The sequence below is a fragment of the Ovis aries genome, chromosome 2 (genome assembly GCF_016772045.2).
Source record: "Ovis aries strain OAR_USU_Benz2616 breed Rambouillet chromosome 2, ARS-UI_Ramb_v3.0, whole genome shotgun sequence".
Lineage (NCBI taxonomy): Eukaryota > Metazoa > Chordata > Mammalia > Artiodactyla > Bovidae > Ovis > Ovis aries.
In genome coordinates, this window is record NC_056055.1 from 202,930,371 (window position 1) to 202,951,998 (window position 21,628).

The 21,628-nt window shown below is 43.6% G+C and overlaps 1 protein-coding gene across 1 annotated transcript in view; it reads left to right on the forward strand.

The window, feature by feature from the left end:
• LOC101104557 (aldehyde oxidase 1) overlaps nucleotides 1-9,879 on the forward strand; it is a 69,576-nt gene extending 59,697 nt beyond the window's left edge. The window contains exons 30-35 of the mRNA XM_004004810.5: nucleotides 1,392-1,444; nucleotides 4,496-4,610; nucleotides 5,331-5,396; nucleotides 7,564-7,752; nucleotides 8,276-8,443; nucleotides 9,325-9,879. Of these exons, the coding sequence (XP_004004859.2) occupies nucleotides 1,392-1,444; nucleotides 4,496-4,610; nucleotides 5,331-5,396; nucleotides 7,564-7,752; nucleotides 8,276-8,443; nucleotides 9,325-9,375 (642 nt within the window). The 3' untranslated portion in view covers nucleotides 9,376-9,879. The remainder of the gene's footprint in view (nucleotides 1-1,391; nucleotides 1,445-4,495; nucleotides 4,611-5,330; nucleotides 5,397-7,563; nucleotides 7,753-8,275; nucleotides 8,444-9,324) is intronic.
• Nucleotides 9,880-21,628: the final 11,749 nt, after the last annotated feature.

The following is a 21,628-nucleotide window of genomic DNA, read 5'->3' on the forward strand; positions in this document are numbered from 1 at the left end:
TGCATCTGGGACGATTCTCTGTTAGAGAACAGAAGGTTCCTCTTGTTTTAAGCAAGAATTAATATTTCTTCCTAAGGAATCTAGGTATTTTCTTGATACTAGCTGTCAATCTGTTCTCTTTTTGGGGGGTTCTATTGTTCCTAAAATTGGAAGATAATACCAGAGTCACTCTGTAAAAGTCATATTAGCACTCATTTAGAAATAGAAAGCCAAGCCATTTGGGTATATATTCAACTGCTCCCTTTGATCTACTTACAATCTAGTTGGACAGGAAGACACATTCTAAAATCAACTAGGAAACCATTCAGAATAATGGGTTTTAAAGTACCAGATGGTGTGGAATGGATACCCACCGAAGACTGGGTGTATTTGTCATACCGACAGTTCTAGGATGTTAAGTCACGTTAAAGCACTGGTCTAGAGGAAACAACATTGGGAAATCTTACTTAGAAATGGTCCTGCTATTCCATAGCGTTAGGACTCATTCTGTAATTCATATTTATGAACGCTCTCAATCCTTTCTGGGCATCTTTATTTCTGCCCTCTGCCCAGTGCTGCCTGAGAGAGTCTGACTGAAGAAAGATGGAGTGCAAGCAAGTCCATCTTCCACCATAATGGAATGCTGCCCTCCATCCCATTTTCTTCTGTGATGGCTGCACTTCTCACCTTTTTCTTTCTCAGACCTAAATTGCATCCTTTTGTATCTTAGCCAGCTGTGTATGCTGCAGAGTCAGGAGAACTTCTAGTGTAAATGGTATGACTCAGCAAGATTGTACCCATCTCTCAGTCTACTATGGACAGTGAAAGTGAGAGTCGCTCAGTTGTTTCTGACTCTTTGAGACCCCATGGACCATACCATCCATGGAATTCTGCAGGCCAGAATACTGGAGTGGGTGACTGTTCCTTCTCCAGGGGACCTTCCCAGCCCAGGGATTGAACCCAGGTCTCCTGCATTGCAGGCAGATTCTTTACCAGCTGAGCCACCAGAGAAGCCCAAATGGGTACTTGATAATAAAATTAAACATCTGACCACCTTTGGTTTCCTGAAAGGTTCCATGTTAATAGGCTAAGTCTTTCCAGGTGACTGGATGAAATTCTTCACAAACAGAACATGTGTTGCCAACAGTAGTCCAGTCTATAAGTGTAAATTACTGTGAGAGTCATTTATTATGGTGATATGCACTGAACAAATGCTGTTCCTATAAGCACTGATCCACAAATTACCTATAGAAGGTGGAAAATGCTGAAAGGAATACATTAATGTTGGTCCTTCCGTGTTTTCACTCCTGATCGCTTTATTTAACACAAAGTAAAATTAAAACGTGAGTCTTGAGTGACTCTTATTTTAAACATCTTTATTGCATCACATTGTACTCTTTTTTTTTTTCCAGGCACAGGCTGCCTTTAATGAAAGCATTAGTCTCTCAGCTACTGGATACTTCAGGTAAATAGTCCTTTTGATCATATGCTATGGAAAACAGCAGTAGTATTTGAAAGGAGAGTTTCATTTCTGTTTGTACTTTGGCAAAAAATGATTTTGTACCTTCTGTTAACCCACTGTCATAAAGAACTTTTAGCTGCTACCTAAACCAGATGTTAGAAAGCCTGGGGAAAAATAGACATACAAATAAAATACAGTTGAATCGATGATTCAAATCATTCAGTTCAGTTCAGTCGCTCAGTCGTGTCCGACTCTTTACGACCCCATAAACCGCAGCATTCCAGGCCTCCCTGTCCATCACCAACTCCCGGAGTCCACCCAAACCCATGTCCATTGTGTCGGTGATGTCATCCAACCATCTCATCTTCTGTCGTCCCCTTCTCCTCCTGCCCCCAATCCCTCCCAACATCAGGGTCTTTTCAAATGAGTCAGCTCTCCTCATCAGGTGACCAAAGTTTTGGAGTTTCAGCTTCAACATGAGTCCCTCCAATGAACACCCAGGACTGATCTCCTTTAGGATGGACTGGTTGGATCTCCTTGCAGTCCAAGGGACTCTCAAGAGTCTTCTCCAACACCACAGTTCAAAAGCATCAATTCTTTGGCGCTCAGCTTTCTTTATAGTCCAGCTCTCACATCCATACATAACTACTGGAAAAACCATAGCCTTGACTAGACGGACCTTTGTTGGCAAAGTGATGCCTCTGCTTTTTAATATGCTATCTAGGTTGGTCATAACTTTCCTTCCAAGGTTTCCCCATCTATTTCCCATGAAGTGATGGGATCAGATGCCATGATCTTAGTTTTCTGAATGTTGGGAAAGCCAACTTTTTCACTCTCCTCTTTCACTTTCATCAAGAGGCTCTTTAGTTCCTCTTCACTTTCTGCCATAAGGGTGGTGTCATCTGCATATCTGATGTTATTGATATTTCTCCCAGCAATCTTGATTCTAGCTTGTGCTTCTTCCAGCCCAGCATTTCTCATGATGTACTTTGCATATCAGTTAAATAAGCAGGGTGACAATATACAGCCTTGATGTACTCCTTTTCCTATTTGGAACCAGTCTGTTGTTCCATGTCCAGTTCTTACTGTTGCTTCCTGACCTGCATACAGATTTCTCAAGAGGCAGGCCAGGTGGTCTGGTATTCCCATCTCTTCCAGAATTTTCCACAGTTTATTGTGACCCACACAGTCAAAGGCTTTGGCATAGTCAATAAAGCAGAAATAGTATTTTTTTGGAACTCTCTTACTTTTTGATGATCCAGTGGATGTTGGCAATTTGATCTCTGATTCCTCTGCCTTTTCTAAAACCAGCTTGAACATCTGAAAGTTCACGGTTCATGTTTTGCTGAAGCCTGGCTTGGAGAATTTTTGCATTATTTTACTAGCATGTGAGATGAGTGCAATTGTGTAGTAGGTAGAGCATTCTTTGGCATTGCCTTTCTTTGGGATTGGAATGAAAACTGACCTTTCCCAGTCCTGTGACCACTGCTGAGTTTTCCAAATTTGCTAGCATATTGAGTGCAGCACTTTCACAGCATCATCTTTTAGGATTTGAAATAGCTCAACTGGAATTCCATCACCTCCACTAGCTTTGTTCATAATGATGCTTCCTAAGGCCCACTTGACTTCACATTCCAGGATGTCCAGCTCTAGGTGAGTGATCACACCATTGTGATTATCTGGGTCATGAAGATCTTTCTTGTACAGTTCTTCTATGTATTCTTGCCCCCTCTTCTTAATATCTTCTGCTTCTGTTAGGTCCTTACCATTTCTGTCCTTTATTGAGCCCATCTTTGCATGAAATGCTCCCGTGGTATCTCTAATTTTCTTGAAGAGATCTCTAGTCTTTCCCATTTTATTATTTTCCTCTAATTCTTTGCATTGAACTCTGGGGAAGGCTTTCTTCTCTCTCCTTGCTATTCTTTGGAACTCTGCATTCAAATGGGTATATCTTTCCTTTTCTCCTTTGCCTTTCGCCTCTCTTCTTTTCACAGCTATCTCTTACAAATAGGCCTTACGCCACCTCAGACAGCCATTTTGCTTTTTTGCATTTCTTTTTCTTCATAGTGGGAAGTATGAAGAGTTCCCTGGGAGTTGCCAAGGAAGGAGTGGTTGACGTTGTGTTGAAAACTCACTGTGTCCCTTAACTTAAGAAATGAAGGAAAAGGGATGCAAATTCAATCTATAGTAAGATAAATACCATTGTCTAGATTGGCAAAAAAATAAGAAATTTAACAGTATCTATGTGTTTGTTGTCAAGATGTGGAACAATTAGAACCCAGAAACTTTGGAAAGCAATCTATCAAGTTATTTTAATAGAGAGTGAAAGACATCAGGGGGCAGAGAGATATAGAGAGTTGCACCTGATTGTCTCTCTTTGCCAATTCTTGTGGGAATCTGAGGGCACTGGCAGGGATAAGCCCCTCCAGGCTAGGAGGAGAGGAGGAGAGAAGGGTAGAAAGTACTGGCCAGCTGCTGGCCTATGCTTCCCTTCTACCATGACATTCATTTGGTGTCCTTAAAGAAGAGTTGGGAACAGAGCAGTCCTTGGCACCTGATGGAGAGACTGGAGTGCTGGCAAAGAATGGGAGCCAGGGGGCCTGGCCCCACCTACAGAAGGCTGAACCCTGGGGCCAGAAAGAGAAACCGACAAGGGTGCACCTTTGATGTAGTATTTGGTATAAAATCCAGTTGGAACTCCCCAAGCCCGATTACAACAAAATTACATGACCCCATATTAACCCAAAACAATAGGATAAATATCCAAACGATCAACAGTTAACTTCCAAGCCTAGGGAGTTGGTGGTAGGGACTGGTTTCCTGTTTTTATCAGACAAAGTAGGTTTAATAAGAAAGAAGTAAATATCTATTCATTCCACAGCTTTACTCCTTATATTATGTGCTGCACATCTTTGAATCACAAGTGTACTACTCTCGTTTTTGCTGGGTGTGCAAACTGGGCACAGCTCCTCATGGGTCTGTTTAATTATTGTGGTCTGCAATGAAGGGACTTGATCGTTTAACAATACTCCTCAAAAATTCTGTTTCCTCCAGGGGTTATGAGTCGAACATAAACTGGGAGACGGGCGAAGGCCACCCTTTCGAATATTTTGTTTATGGAGCAGCCTGTTCCGAGGTTGAGATAGACTGCCTGACAGGTGCTCATAAGGTCAGTACCAATTTGGGAAGGTCTTCGTCTGTCTGAGCACTAGAAAAGCACCACGTAATTGGCTAAGGATAGTTTCTCTGTATTACCAAAGGAAATAGGAGCTCAGCAATCACCTTGGTGCAATGGTTAGAAAGCAACTGGCAGCCTCTCTTCTTTATGTCCTTGCCCTCTTAAATGGGCAAAGGTGTCCCTGCCAGCCTGGCTGGGCCTGCTGTCCTCTTCCTCCTCTGTAAGTTATCAGAGAACTTTTGGTTACCAAGCTGTAATGTTAGATTTAGTCTCTCCTCTGCTCTAAAATTTCATAATCTAAAATGGCAGTTTTTGCTGATGAACGCTGAGTTCTTGATTCAAAAGCTATCACCCAGCCAGCTGGACTCTGAGGGCAGAGTGTGGTGGTGGCCAGAAAGTTTTGCAACAAGGATCAGGAGGGCCATAAACATTTCCTGTTTTCTGCGGCATGTGTTCTTTTTGTTGTAGTGGATTTAACCGAATACAGTACATCCCTCAGCTGGAATCAAAGCCAAGTAAATATTTTTCTCTTCTGTTGTTTGCAAGGAAAAAAAAAAAAGACTACTTAAGCTGCATGAGTCTTTACATAACTTTGAAGTTATACATAATGAACTTTGTTGCTTCTTTTTCCTGAAATATAATGTGTCTCAACTTTGTCTTCCCAAGTTGTATTCATCAAACTAAACATTTTTACTTGATTTTAATTACTAGAACATCAGAACAGACATTGTCATGGATGTTGGCTACAGTATAAATCCAGCCCTTGACATAGGCCAGGTATGTGGAACTAATGTGCCTCTCTCCTTGTTTGTAAAAGTCAACACTGCTGGGGGGTCTGTCAGGAAAACATTCCATTAGCTTATTCATCTTCTTTTTTTAAAATATATATTTATTTGTTTGTTTTCAATTTTTTGTGTGTTTATTTTTAAATATTTATTATTTAGCTGTTCCAGGTCTTAGTTGTAGCGTGTAGGATCTTTAGTTGCAGCATGCAGGGTCTTGTTCCCTGACCAGGGAACAAATCTGGGTCCCCTGCATTGGGAGGTTGGCGTCTCAGCTACTGGACCAACATAAAAGTCCCCAATTCATCGCCTTCTTGTGTTTGTGTGTGTGTGTTAATCACTCAGTAATGTCTGACTCTTTGCAGTTCCATGGACTGTAGCCCGCCAGGCTCCTCTGTCCATGGGATTTCCCAGGCAAGAATACTGGAGTGGGTTGCATTTCCTTCTCCAAGGGATCTTCCTGACCCAGGGATCAAACCCGGGTCTTCTGGACTGCAGGTGGTCTCCTGCATTGCAGGTGGATTCTTTACCAGCTGAGCCACTAGAGAAGCCCACCCATCATTTTCTCATTCTCTCCCTTTAGTCAGAATCTTTCTGTTCAGGACAGCCGTAGAACTCAAACCTCTTATTGTCTAAAAAAGGGAAGGGAACAAAGGTGCTGTAGGTAGTTTTTGAAGAAATGCGCCGTCTGTGACTGGTGAGCTTGAAAGAGCAGCACTGAGCCTAGAGGTAGCAGCAGGAACCCCCCACCTACGGGCTGGAAGTAGGATCCAGGACTTAGTGCTGAGTCCGGGGAAGGTGATGGCCTCTGGCTTCAAGGTTGAGCTAACAAACATCAGATAGTTACAGCACAGCTGCTGATGGGTAGCCTATTTTGCCCACAGATATTTTATAATTTAAATTTGAAATAATTAACAAGATTGAAGAATCACAAGCTGTTTTACATGAATTTTCATGTGTCTAGCATCTCTTGGATACACAGAAAATTTGCCAACACTGGAGCTACCTTTCCCCAAGGAAAAGTCTATTGGCTGCATCTTTAAAGAGTCACATGCTCTCTGGAAGCTTCCCTCACTTTCTCTATCTGCCTTGGCACCAGTGGGCCATTCAGCTTCCTATTTCCAATGGAGGACGTAGTCAGAGGGACCCTCTGATTAGGACCTTGACAGGAGAGTGGGAAGAACTTATGGATTGGAGGAGTCAAAGCAGGCAAAGAATGAGCAGGAAGAGGTATTCTGGGTAGGAGGAAAATGGAGGGAATCAACCTAAAGAAAGAGCTGAGATTCTGCACACCTTGTGTTCAGGGCTGGCAGTGAGGATAAGCTGATGGCAGCAGTCACCTGTGTGACAGGGGCGGGATGTGAGGCTGGAGGTAGGGAGTGAAAGAGGGTCATGTTAGTAGAAACCTCGCGAGACAGCTGGAAGGGACTTGGCCCGGGAAGGGACTTAACAGCTGGAAGGGACTTGGCCCAGGGAGCGGTCTGGAGTGTTAGAAAGACTGTTCTAACATTGTGGTGGAGAAGAACATCTCTGCTAGTAGACAGAAGTGAAGATGGAGAAAATGTGGCTGCAGGAAGGAAGGAAGGGAAGAGAAGACCCCGAAATCAGAAGCCTGCATGGAATGGTAATTTCATCCATGTGCTAACGTCTAAGAGCTGGAGCCTTTTAAAGCTGTAAAGGAAGCTCAGGGAGCACACAGTTCAAACCCTTCATGTTACGATCGAGGAGACAGTCCAGAAATGTGAGGCCAGCCAGCTGATGAGCGAGGGGTTGGGGGTGAGCTACCAGGGTTCCAGAGCCTTGAGAGTCTCTCCTGGGGTGCTGAAGTCTATGGGCAAACTGTCAGAGAGAGTTTCACCTGCCTCGTAGGCAGAAAAAAATCAAGATGTTTGGCTACAGGTTCTCTGAGGGCTCTTCTGGAGCTGCAGCTTTAATGCCAGGCTGAGATTCAAACTCACATTCTTTGACTGAATTTAGCGCTCAAGGGAGATGTTCAGACATGCTCTAAAGTGAACTTGTAAGTAAACTTTCAGAGACAGGCTCCAAAATATGCAGAGGACCCTCTTAAACTACATTTTTAAAATTCAGGCAAACAGCATGAAGTTGAAATGCTGCTATTGGCTGTATTTTCTCATATATGGAATTTTTCTTTTTTGCCTCAGATTGAAGGTGCATTTATTCAAGGCATGGGACTTTATACAATAGAGGAACTGAATTATTCTCCTCAGGGTGTCCTGTACACCCGGGGCCCGAACCAGTATAAAATCCCTGCCATCTGTGACATCCCCATGGAGCTGCACATTTCTTTGTTGCCTCCCTCTGAAAACTCGAATACTCTGTATTCGTCTAAGGTAAGCTGTGCTCCATGAATAAATGAGTGTTTATGTGATATCTGTGCTGGGAGGGAGGGGCTATATTAATCTCTTGGTTGATTGGGTTTTTTTTTTTTTTCTTTCTGGGAGTGTAGGGGGAAAAGCCCAGTTAAACATTTTAACTTTAAAGTAATTAAACGTTATAAATTTCTTTAAAAATACTCCAAATTGTGGACACAAACTACTATTATTATCAGGTTGCATCTGATTTTTCATCTTCATGCCAGGAATCAGCCTCATGCCTCTATCTGCTATCTCCCTTTGGGGTCATTTCCTTCTGCTGGAATGCTCAGAATAGAAATACTGAGCTAAAAGAATGGATTAGTTTTTTAAAGGAAAAAGTTACATATGTAATATTTAATGTATGCATACATGCACATATATATTCATAGATGTGCATGTACATGAGATACATACATTCATACACACACACACACACACACACACACACATACAGAGAAAGAGAGAGAGTCATAATCTAGTTGACTTGTTTCCCTACCAGGGTCTGGGAGAGTCTGGGATATTCCTGGGGTGCTCAGTGTTGTTTGCCATCCACGATGCAATAAGTGCAGCACGACAGGAGAGAGGCCTGCCTGGCCCACTGAGGCTCAACAGCCCACTGACTCCAGAGAAGATTAGAATGGCCTGTGAAGACAAGTTCACAAAAATGGTACGTTCTGCTTCAACGAGTCTGAATTTTTTCCCCTGTGCTTGTAGCTAAGTTTCATTAGCCCACCATGGTGGTTTTCCATGGAAGAAAGGTTGACAGGAATCTGAAGACAACTGAGAGAGACAGCAGCCTGCCTGCAGTGGGGTCATTTCTACACCATTTAAAAAGAAAAGTTCAGTCTTCATTCGGCAATTGTATGCTCCTCCTTAGTTTTGTTCCCTTCCCAGGACACATTAGTCAGAAGTTCAGGAACTATGCTCTGAGCCCAAGAAACCCAGGCCAAGAATATGGGCCACCCCAACATTCTTAACTTCCTCTACCCAAGCCATGGGAGTTTGTGCAGTTCCTGATCAGAACCCCAGAGAGCGAGGGATCCTTTCCCTCCCCCCAGTAGCAAGAATTCCTCCTGCAACACCCTGGTCAAGCAAACATCTCCACTCTCCGTGGGCATTTTCAGTGATGGGATTTTCAACTGTGGGAGAAGGTCATGCCATTCAGAGTGACCCCTTTAACTATAAACACTATTCCTTAAATTGAGGGGTGAGCCCTGTTCTATACAACCTCTCGTGACGGCTCTTCACGATACCCCTTAAAGCTCTTCCAGAGCCCCGGGAATCACCTCTTCAGTCTGGAGAAGCAGACGCTGACTCCACCTGTCCCCTTTCCCTCTTCAAGCCTGAAATGACTCTCCCAGCTGCCCTGCCAGCCCCGCCCTTGGTCTTCTCCTGGACTCCCCGTGTTTCTCCTGCTGCCATGGAAGGCTCTCTCATTGTCCTGGTCACCCTCTGGGTGGTTTTTATCCTGTTTTATAATCTGCTCTTTTTCACATGATGTAAACATCTTCCAAGTTGCAAACATGCAAATTTGTCTTTTTATTCCAGATTCCAAGAGATGAACCTGGATCCTATGTTCCTTGGAGTATACCCATATGAATCAAATACAAACCTCTGAAGAGGGGGTGATTCTTCCAACAAAGCAATTTATCCAGTCTCAGTGCTCTAGTGTGATAGGTCTGAAAGACAAATTTTCACAGTTCAGAAATCATTTCACAGAGTATTGCTTTTATAGGATGCTGATTTTAAATGTTCTAGTTAGAGTCTGATAGATATGCTTAAGCAATTTAGAAACCATATTTTAAATGGCATAAATGCTAACTGATTTCCTCTACAATGATATTCTTTATTATTCTGTCCTTTACTTGGACCCATCCAGCTGAATAGAATGGAAGATGATGATTTGTATGTGATTCATAGTTGTCTTGCATCCACCAACAGAAATTATACTGTTTAGTAAAAGGCAATTTTCTAAATAATTTTATTAGTGTGAAATGTAAAGTTGTCATTTTCTTGTCCCCATTTGCTTTTCCCCATCTGCTGTCAGAATGGATAGCAGGTACTATATGGAACCAAAAATAAAAACAGATAATTTGAACTTCATCAAAACTAAAAGCTTTGGTGCTTCAGAAGACACTTTGAGAAACTGAAAAAACGAACCGCAGAATATGGGGAAATATTTGCAAATAATATGTCTGATAAAGATATGCAGCTGCTACTGATAAATCACTTCAGTCGTGTCCAACTCTGTGTGACCCCATAGACGGCAGCCCACCAGGCTCCCCCATGCCTGGGATTCTCCAGGCAAGAACACTGGAGTGGGTTGCCATTTCCTTCTCCAATGCATGAAAGTGAAAAGTGAAAGTGACATCACTCAGTCGTGTCTGACTCTTCGCGACCCCATGGATTGCAGCCTACCAGGCTCCTCCATCCATGGGATTTTCCAGGCAAGAGTACTGGAGTGGGGTGCCATTGCCTTCTTCGGATAAAGATCTAGTGTGCAGAATATCAGAATATATTTTAAAACGCTTGCAACACAACAATAAAAAGATAAATAACTCAAATTTTAAATGAGCAAAGGAATTAAATAGACATTTCTCTAAAGATATCTAAATGGCCAATAAGCACATGAAAAGAGGCTCAAACTCATCAGTCACGAAGAAAAAGGAAGTCAAAATCACAATGAGGTATCATTTCACACCCACTAGGATGGCTATAACCGACATGATGGATAATAGTGCGTGTTGGCAAGGATGTGGAGCAACTGGAACTCTTATCCATTGCCAGGAAGAAAGAAAATGGTACAGGTCCTCTGGAAAATAGTTTGGCATTTCCTCAAAAAGTTAAACATGTAGTCGTCGCATGACCACTCTTACATATATACCCAGGAGAATTGAAAACATGTGTTCACAAAAAACTTGTGCACAAATATTCATAGCATTATTCATAATAATCAAAGTGGAAACAATCTAACTCTATTAACTGATAACAAAATGTGATAAACAGAATAGCCACACAAGGGAATAATACTGAGCCATACAAAAGAATGAAATTCTGATACATGCTACCACATGGATGAACCTTGAAAACATTATCTAAGCATAAGTAGCCAGACACTAAAGGCCACATACTGTATGATTCCACCTATATGAAATGTCCAGAATAGGCAGATTCATAGAGGCAAGAAATAGTTGCCAGGCCCTAAGGGGGATGGGGCAGTGAAGAGTGAATTTTATGGTATGTGAATTACATCTCAAAAAGCACATATAAAGAGAAAGAGAAAAATGTGGAAAGGATGGAGAAGTTGTGAGAATCACAAGAAATTTATCCCAATGGTCTTTAGTGACAGGAAACCTCAAAGGGGGTTGAGCAGCAGCAAGACATTATCATTGAAAAACCCCATTTCCATTAATGGCAGACAGAAGCATCTGCAGTGACGTATGGACTAGAGACTGGAGTGTAATACCTTCTCCCCGTCACACTCTCAACTCTTGACTCTTGTCCCGGGGCCATGTAAGATGGCAAAGCTTCTTCAGTGGCCTCAGACTAAAGACTAAGGTCATTCTCGCTATGGTGACACTTAGTTACATTACATCCCTTTAAAGAGCAGATTTTCTCATTGTACCACAAATGATTATGGAGCACCAACTATATGCCAGGCACTGTTCTAGTCACTTCGAACATAGCAGTAAATGTAATCAACAAAGATCCTTGCCCTTGTGAAGATTATAATCTAGTCAAGGGAGAGAAACAGAAAACAGTGCACATAATTAAATTACAATGTGATGCCAATGATGGTTATGAATTTCTTCACCTGAAGAAGCCATGTGGTCATGCTATATGACCCCTACCTAAGGAAACTGCAGCAGGTGGATTGCTTTCAAAGGAGGAGCGGAGCCCCCAGCCCCTCACAGCTGCTGGAGAAGACACAATGCAGACCCCCAGCCCTGCCACTGAGGAAGCAGGCGAACCAGAAACCAAGGGGAATAGCTGACGGAGCTTGTTGGGGGTTGGAGGAGTGGGACTGGGAGCTCAGGGAGGCCGGGGAGGGGCTTGGCCGAAGGTGCTTTGCCTTTAAAAATTAAACAAGTCAAAAAGAAAAAAAGAAAAAATAAATTACAGTGTGAGCGATGGAGACAAGTGCGGAGGGCATATTGAAAGCAGAGCAGGTTAAGGCTGATGGATGGTGAGGGTGGCCTGGAGCAGGCTGAGGTGGGTGTATCCGGAGGTGAGGATGGTGAGGGGCTGAGCCAAGCAGGTACCTGGAGGAAGCACTGTCAGCATTTGTAGGCAAAGTGCCATCCACATGGGGAGTGACAGGGGGAGGGTGCCTGCCTACCTGTGGACCTCCATGGTGCCTGCAAGCCTGGAACAGGCCTGGGGAGGGGCAGACATGCAGAGCCTTGAGACCATTGTGAGGACGTGGGCTTTTCATCTGAATGAAGAGAAGTAACCTAAACTGACACATTTAAAGGCTCATCCTGGATAATATCATGACGCAGATCGTATGAGTGCGCATTCTTATGACACACAGCTTCCCAGTCTTCCCCGAGTTTTCTCTTTCTTCTGCTTTCTCCTCTTCTCCTGTTGTACCTTCACCAACCCCTGCTCCAGCCCATCTGAAGACACTGGGATTCCCCAGGGAGCCTCATCTCTCACGCCCTCTCCCTTGCTGGCGCCTTCACTCCTGTGGTTTCTCTCACTCAGGGTCCAGCTCTGAAAACCCAACTTGCCTGTCCCTGCCATTTGCAAGTACACAATCACCTCCAACTTAATGGTTCCCAAACATATCTCTTCATTGCAGCCATCCACAAGATGCTAAGCCAGAGGCAGGGATGGGGGCGGGGTAGGGGGTGGGGATGATGCAAGACGCTCTGTTCCCTCCGTGCAAGAGTCCCGTCAAGCCCACCTGGGAGAAATAACTTACATCTTCCCCTCACTCTATTTATTCCCATGGCAACTATGTTGTTCCAAGTCACCGTTATTTTCAAGCTGACTATTGCAGTAGTCTCCTTAGCTTTGCCCTGCATTTATTTTGCTTCCCTTCCAAACCATTCTGCAGATTAACGCCAAAGTCAAAAGTTATATGTAAGAGTTTGGATACACAGACACATACACACAATATGATCCTTGCCTGAAACTCTGCCATGGCTGCCTTTTCATCCCACCAGATCCCAGCACTGCTCCAGATCCCTAGGGTGGCGAGCCTGCCCTTGGTGACCTGTTGTTCCCTGCCTCTCTCTCCAGCAGTATCTCATGACTCCTCTCTTCTACTACGAGCATTTCCTGTTCTCTTTCACACTTGGGAGACTGACTGTGACCTCTGCCTGGAAGATGCTACCACCTATCCTTTTGTCTGTCTGCTGCTAAGTAGTGCTTCTCTAATTTTAAAATGCACACCAATAACTTAAGGATCTTGTTCAAATGTAATCCAGCAAGCCCAGAAGCAATCAGGTAAGCTGCTGCTATGTCACTTCAGTCGTGTCCGACTCTGTGTGACCCCATAGACGGCAGCCCACCAGGCTCCACCGTCCCTAGGATCCTCCAGGCAAGAACACTGGAGTGGGTTGCCATTTCCTTCTCCAATGCATGAAAGTGAAAAGTGAAAGGGAAGTCGCTCGGTCGTGTCTGACTCTTTGCAACCCCATGGACCACAGCCTACCAGCCTCCTCCATCCATGGGATTTTCCAGGCAAGAGTACTGGAGTGGGGTGCCATCGCCTTCTCCACAGGTAAGCTGAGAGTAGTACATCCAGAATCAAGCACAAGCAGGAGTGGCAGGAACAAGCCAGCTGCGGGGAACCCAGACCACCTAACCCACTACTGTTGCATCAGCATGTCTCCCAGAAATCCCTGTGGCTCCGTGGTGAAGTGAGAGACCCCATATGACAAACTGACGGAAAAGGAAGAGTCTGAGTTTGGTTCATGAGTGGGTGGGCTCGGGCTGTGCCTCCGAGGTAGATATGGTGCTGTCTTCACCACAGCCTGCATCAGACATGGTAGGGGCAGAGCTCGGTGGTGCACTTGAGCATCCACTTGGCAGGGAGAGCAGAATGGCTACGCGGACTCGTGGGTAGTAGGGAGTTGTTTGGCCAGCTGGGTAGAACATGGAAGGGGAAAGATTAGAGGACTAGGGATGAGAGGCTTATGAAGGGGTAGAAGGGAGTGGGTGCAGCGTGTGGAGATTTTCATATCTCATGTTCAAAACATGAACTGTCTTCTAAAGAAATCTAAAAATAACAGTGGAGAGAATGTAAACTTTCTTCCTTCCATTCACAAACAAAACAAGTTCATCTGATTCGTTAGGATGAGACGTTACACCAGAAATAACTGGCCGAATGTTGTGGAGTTGTACACAAAGCATATCTTTACTGTGTCTGCATGAAAGAATGGCCAAACTGATCCTGTGGAGGATGACCAACAGACAGAGGGCAACCCTGAGGGGTGATTCTAGTCTGCCCTCTGAGTGTGTTCCTCTCATCGAAGCATGTGACATGGGATCCACTGTTCGTATCGCATCCGAACCACTCAGGAGCAGCTGGTCTAATAGGACAACAGAACTGCCTAGAGAAGGTCCAAGTGAAACACCAACTGGGAGGCTTGTGAGGTTAGAGCTGCGTCCTCGTGGATGCAGCATGCTTGAAATTAAAGGGCTATAGATGATGTCCCCAGTGAACAATTAACAAACTGACATCAAATATCTGGACATTTATAGCATATTATGTACCCATCGTTTATAATCTTGCATGCATCGTGCACAGTCACGTCCAACTTTTTGTGACCCCATGGACTGTAGCCTGCCAGGCTTCTCTGTCCATGGAATTTTCCAGGTGAGAATACTGGAGGGGGTAGCCATTTCCTCCTCCAAGGGATCTTCCCAACCTAGGGATCGAACCCTCATCTCCAGTGTTTCCTGCATTGGCAGATGGGTTCTTTACCTCTAGAGCCACCCGGGAAGCCTTCAAATATAATAATACTCTTCAAATTGATAGAGTCAAAAACCTAATGGGAGAAAATAGTCAAAGGACAGAAGAATAAATACAAATACTAAATGTATAGCAAGACAGAAAAATCTCATAACAGAAGAAATGCCTCTTATGGACTGAAATCTCCCCCAGATATTTGAAAAATGGTGAGTGTGTATAATACTCACTGCTGAGGAAGGATATGGGGAAATTGACACCCTCTCATGCATGATTCATTTTATTAGTGCACTTTTTGGAAGCCAAGTAAGTTGGACCTAGAAGCATGCATTTCCTTTAACCCAGGAATTCCAGTTCTTAGACTTTATGCAACAAAAATACTTGCTCAAATGTGCAAAGACAAAGCCCAAGGTTTTTTATTGCAGCATTATTTGTAACAGTCAAAAGTGGAAAATAATGCAAACTAATAGGACATTTTAATAAATCATGGCAAAAAGCTTTACAAGTTAAATTTATTAGAACTTACTAGGTGCCAGGTGCTGTTCTAAGTACTTTACATGTATTAGCTGCTCAAATCCTTGTAGAAATCCCCAGAGAGATAGTAGATACTGCTACTATTTTGTCCATTTTATAGGTGAGGCAACTGAGCATAGAACACCTACATACCTTGAAAAAAAGCAAATGTTGAAATAATAAGAATAATTTTATTTCACTTTCTAGATTCATGTATGTACACATATTTCATATATGCATTTGAAAATTCTTTGTGAATACAGAGAAATCTGGTAATAGTCAACTCTGAAAAGTGAAAATTGAAAGGAGAATTTTCACACTTACTTTATACAATCTTGTGGACTTGATTTTAACAAAAAAAGCATTAGATTTATAATTTTAAAACAAGTACATTAACATCTCTGGAGTAGGAAATGGCAACCCATTCCATTATTCTTGCCTGGAAAATCCCATGGACAGAGGAGCCTGGCAGACCACAGTCCATGGCATCGCAGAGTCAGACACAACTGGGCTTGCTCACGTGCGCACACACACACACACACACACATTAACACTTAAGACACACCTTAAGACATTATATCTACATGATTTAGTTGCATTTCACTGAGTAAAGAAGGTTCCTGTTGCTGGCTGTAAGAAGACATTTTTCTTCCTGTAGGTCACCCTTATGAAAGAGTCAATTCCTAGGTAGGTTGATAACTAATCTGGGGTCTCTGAGGAGGAGAGAGGGGTCTGGGGCTCTCAAGGAGGAGATAGGGGTCTGGAGTTCTCAAGGAGGAGAAAAGGACAAACATTTTTTTTCCTGCATTCCTTAGTCTACAGTTCAGTTGCTCAGTTGCATCTGACTCTTTGAGACCCGATGGACTGCAGCATGCCAGGCTTCCCTGCCCATCACCAACTCCTAGAGTTTGCTCAAACTCATGTCCATCAAGTCGGTGATGCCATCCAACCTTCTTATTCTCTGTCTTCCCCTTCTCCTCCTGACTCCAATCTCTCCAAGCATCAGGGTCTCTTCCAGTGAGTCAGTTCTTTGCATCAGGTGGCCAAAGTACTGGAGTTTCAGCTTCAACATCAGTCCTTTCAATGAATATTCAGGACTGATCTTCTTTAGGATGAACTGGCTGGATGTTGCAGTCCAAGGGACTCTTAAGAGTCTTCTCCAACACCATAGTTCAAAAGCATCAATTCTTCAGCCCTCAGCTTTCTTTATGGTCCAGCTCTCAACATCCATATGTGACTAGCTTTGACTAGATGGACCTGTATTGGCAAAGTAACATCTGTCCTTTTTAATATGCTATCTAGGTTGGTCATAACTTTTCTTCCAAGGAGCAAGCATTTTTTAATTTCATGGCTGCAGTCGCCACCTGCAGTGATTTTGGAGCCCCCAAAATTAAGTCTGTCACTGTTTCCATTGTTTCCCCATCTATTTGCCATGAAGTGATGGGATTGGATGCCATGATCTTAGTTTTGTGAATGTTGAATTTTAAGCCAGATTTTTCATTCTCACTTTCATCAAGAGGCTCTTTAGTTCTTCTTTGCTTTCAGCCATAAGGGTGGTGTCATCTGAATATCTGAGGTTATTGATATTTCTCCTGGCAATCTTGATTCCAGCTTTTGCTTCATTCAGCCCCTGTGTGCATGTGACCTTCTTCTGAAGGAGGTCTCCATTATCTTCATTACCTCCACCATAGTTTGGTCTCAGGTCAAACAACAGGGAGGGAACACAGCCCCGCCCATCAACAGAAAATTGGATTAAAGATTTACTGAGTATGGCCCTGCCCATCAGAACAAAACCCAGTTTCCCCCACAGTCGCTCTCCTATCAGGAGCTTCCATAAGCCTCTTAAGTCTTCCCTGGTGGCTCAGATGGTAAAGCGTCTGCCTGCAACGCGGGAGACCCAGGTTCGATTCCTGGGTCGGGAAGATCCTCTGGAGAAGGAAATGGCAATCCACTCCAGCACTCTTGCCTGGAAAATCCCATGGACAGAGGAGCCTGATAGGCTATAGTCCATGGGGTCCCAAAGAGTCGGACACGACTTCACTTTCACTTTCACTTTCCCCCACAGTCAGTCTCTCCTGTCAGGAGCTTCCATAAGCCTCTTATCCATATCCATCAAAGGGCAGACAGAATGAAAACCACAATCACAGAAAACTAATCAAACTGATTACACTGATCACGGCCTTGTTTAACTCAATGAAACTATGAACCACGCTGTGTAGGGCCACCCAAGATAGACGGGTCATAGTGGGGAGTTCTGACAAAACGTCATCCACTGGAGAAGGGAATAGCAAACCACTTCTGTATTCCTGCCTTGAGAACCCCATGAACAGTATGAAAAAGCACAAAGATATGACACTGGAAGATCATATCCAGGTCAGTAGGTGCCCAATATGCTACTGAAGATCAGGGGAGAAATAACTCCAGAAGAATGAAGAGATGAAGCCAAAACAAAAACAATGCCCATTTGTGGATGTGACTGGTAATGGAAGTAAAGTCCGATGCTGTAAAGAGCAATATTGCATAGGAACCTGGAATGTTAGGTCCATGAATTAAGGTAAATTAGAAGTGGTCAAACAGGAGATGGCAACAGTGAACATCGACATTTTAGGAATCAGTGAACTAAATGGACTGAAATAGGTGAATTTAACTCAGATGGCCATTATAGCTGCTACTGTGGGCAGGAATCCCTTAGAGAAATGGAGAGGCCATCATAGCCGACAAAAGAGTCCAAAATGCAGTACTCAGGTGCAATCTCAAAAATGACAGAATAATCTCTGTCATTAATTTCCAAGGCAAACCATTCACTATCACAGTAATCCAAGTCTATGCCCCAACCAGTAACGCTGAAGAAGCTGAAATGGAAATGGTTCTATGAAGGCCTACAAGACCTAGAACTAACACCCAAAAAAGATGTCCTTAGTCTTAGTCAGATAAAACATTTTTGTTTCTCTTTACGCCCAGGGCTGACGATTACACAACAGAACAAGTGAAGTCACTCAGTCATGTCTGATTCATTGCGACACTGTGGACTGTAGCCCACCAGGCAAGAATACTGGAATGGGTTGCCATTTCCTTTTCCAGAGGATCTTCCCAACCCAGGGATCAAACCCAGGTCTCCTGCATTGCAGGCAGACGCTTTAACCTCTGAGCCACCAGGGAAGCCCAACAGAACAACTCAGCTTAAACTCTGTACTAAGGATTATATAATAACAATATGTCCTGCTTGAGGACAGTGTTTCTCCTTCTTGAGAACCTTCTGACTAATCCTTTTATCTTAACATGTATATTATGGGAGTAGGTCTGGTAAGATCTGTTGTTCCATGTCCGGTTTTAACTGTTGCTTCTTGACCTGCATACAGATTTCTCAGGAGGCAGGTCAGGTGGTCTGATATTCCCATCTCTTTAAGAATTTTCCACAGTTTGTTGTGACCCACACAGTCAAAGGCTTTGGTGTAGTCAATAAAGCAGAAATAGATGTTTTTCTGGAACTCTCTTGCTTTTTCAAAGATAACAGATGTTGGCAATATCCCCTTAGCTTGGGATATCTGTTCCTTATGCTGAATATCTGGTTTTCTTTCATTAACAATAATCTCTTGATGTTCAGACTGCCTGTCCTCTGTTGCAAAACTTCTATATAACCTGGCTCCTCCCCTCACCTCTTTGGAGTAGTTCCCTCAAGTTATTTGAGATGCTCTCTCCCAGGCTTGAAGTCCTAAAAATTTGCTCAAAAAAAAACATACCCCTCAGAGGACTATAGTCCACTGTATTGCAAAACGATCAGACAACTTAGCAACTACACAACAATAACTTAACTTTTAGGCTGTGAATATTTTTTACATCTACAGCCATGTTCCTTCTCCTAAGATGGTGGCAAGCCTTCTAGAATCTCTTGACCAACGGGAAGTGGTAGGAGTTGTGCAAATGTTTTCCTGTGGGTGCTGAAATAACCCTATATGTCCCCTGCTGCCAAGGCCTTATTTTCTTGAACTTTTCAAATATGAGTGAAGAACAAAGAAAAAATATGATTTGTAGGTAGTGTTGGGAGTTAAAACCCTTTTATTCAACTCTGTGAACTCAAGAATTTTAAAAGTGTATATTCCATATTTCATAATCTTTTATTATTTTCCTGAAACCAGTGTTGTTTTCAAAAGCAAATCCTTCTTGGTTAGCCTCTGAAACAAACGCAAATATGTGTCCTGCCAAAATAAAGCCAAATGCAATACAGTGTTATGTAATTTCATAATTGCCAACAGTGATGTTTGATCAACTCAGGCAAACAAGATCCACAAACATATTCTTATTATTCAGAAACAGTGAGCTACAGGGAAACTGCCTCAATCTTTAGTATCATTTCCTTTGCCATGGTCACGGAAAGTACTTCCGACCCTGAAGTAAATATATTATTCTACTTCAGGGGTGGGGGGAAAAAAACAAATCATTTTGTTTGAGAAATCAAAGCAAATAAGAAAGTGAAAACTCTGCAGTCTCTCTTGCATTTCTGTAACTGAACAGGATCCTATGGGGCCTTTCCAGGACAGGCCTTCCCCATAGTCTCTGCTTTAGCTCCTCTTCCATCTTTTCTGAAGATAGCTAATAGTATTTGATGCAAATTTTCTGAGTTACTTTGCAGATGTGAAAACCACCCTCACCCCAGCCTCCCGCCCCAACCAACAACTGGAAGAACTACTTGATAACCATTAGCTCATAGCCCCAGGCCTCCTGGCGCCTAAGGACTGATAATGTTAACCCTTGTGACACCACCCTGCTGCCCCACTGTCAGCCAATCAGAGAACTGTGCCCACATGGGTCACAGACCCTGTGACTGGCCCCTCACCTGCCCTCAAAAATGCTTTGCTGAAGCCCTTTGAGCAGCTCAAGTCTTTTCAGGGCATCTCCTTACATGATGATGGTGGTTTAGTTGCTCAGTCATGTCTGACTCTTTGTGACCCCATGGACTGCAGCACGCCAGGTTTCCTTGTCCTTCACCATCTCCTGGAGCTTGCTCAAACTCATGTCAGTTGAGTCAGTGGTGCCATCCAACCATCTCACCCTCTGTCTGAAGTGGGTGGCCATTTCCTTGTCCAGGTCTCCTGCCTTACAGGCAGTCTCCAGCATTTCAGGCAGATTCTGATGGTTCAGTTTGACTTCACTGTGTTGGATGCATGAACTTTCATTAACATTTATGTTTCTTCCTATCATGCCTCATTACAAAACATTTACATCATAGATAGTATTAAGGTAAGTGGCTTGTCTAACAAATGGAATGGTATAAGACAATGGTTCCTAAATTTGAGCAAGGATGATGACCTGGAGATACTGTTTAAAACATGGAATTTTTGAACTCCACTCCCAGACACCTGATTCACTTTGAGAAACTTATGTTTATAGGGACCTTCAGCCTCTTGATCAGTATCACATGTAGCTGAGGGTCATACCTTGGTCTCCAGGGCCAGCCTCCTGGCCAACTGTGAGTATGTGATCACTGCCTACACAGGCCCTCTTTGAAACTGAGAGTTGACCGATGGGAGCTCTGGAGAGCCAGAGATAGCCTCAATTCACCAAAGTGGAGCCCCAAATTTTGGCTGACAGTCAGCCTCCTGGAGGTTCTGATTCCTAAACTTCAATCACAACATACAGACAGGCGCCCCCTGTAGAATGGAGCAGATTTGGAAACCAAAAGAACACATCTATGCCTGCAACCAGTGTCAGACTTTATTTTTTTGGGCTCCAAAATCACTGCAGATGGTGACTGCAGCCATGAAATTAAAAGATGCTTACTCCTTGGAAGGAAAGTTATGACCAACCTAGATAGCATATTCAAAAGCAGAGACATTACTTTGCCAACAAAGGTCCGTCTAGTCAAGGCTCTGGTTTTTCCTGTGGTCATGTATGGATGTGAGAGTTGGACTGTGAAGAAAACTGAGTGCCAAAGAATTGATGCTTTTGAACTGTGGTGTTGGAGAAGACTCTTGAGAGTCCCTTGGACTGCAAGGAGATCCAACCAGTCCATTCTGAAGGAGATCAACCCTGGGATTTCTTTGGAAGGAATGATGCTAAAGCTGAAACTCCAGTACTTTGGCCACCTCATGTGAAGAGTTGACTCATTGGAAAAGACTCTGATGCTGGGAGGGATTGGGGGCAGGAGGAGAAGGGGATGACAGAGGATGAGATGGCTGGATGGCATCACCGACTCGATGGACGTGAGTCTGAGTGAACTCTGGGAGTTGGTGATGGACAGGGAGGCCTGGCGTGCTGTGATTCATGGGGTCGCAAAGAGTTGAACACGACTGAGCGACTGAACTGAGCTGAACTGATTTAGACAATAGCAGCATCATTGCACCAAGACTGCAAGTCTTCTTTCTTTATCACCCATAGTCTTTGCTTTAATATTTAAACACTGCCATAACAGCTACCCTT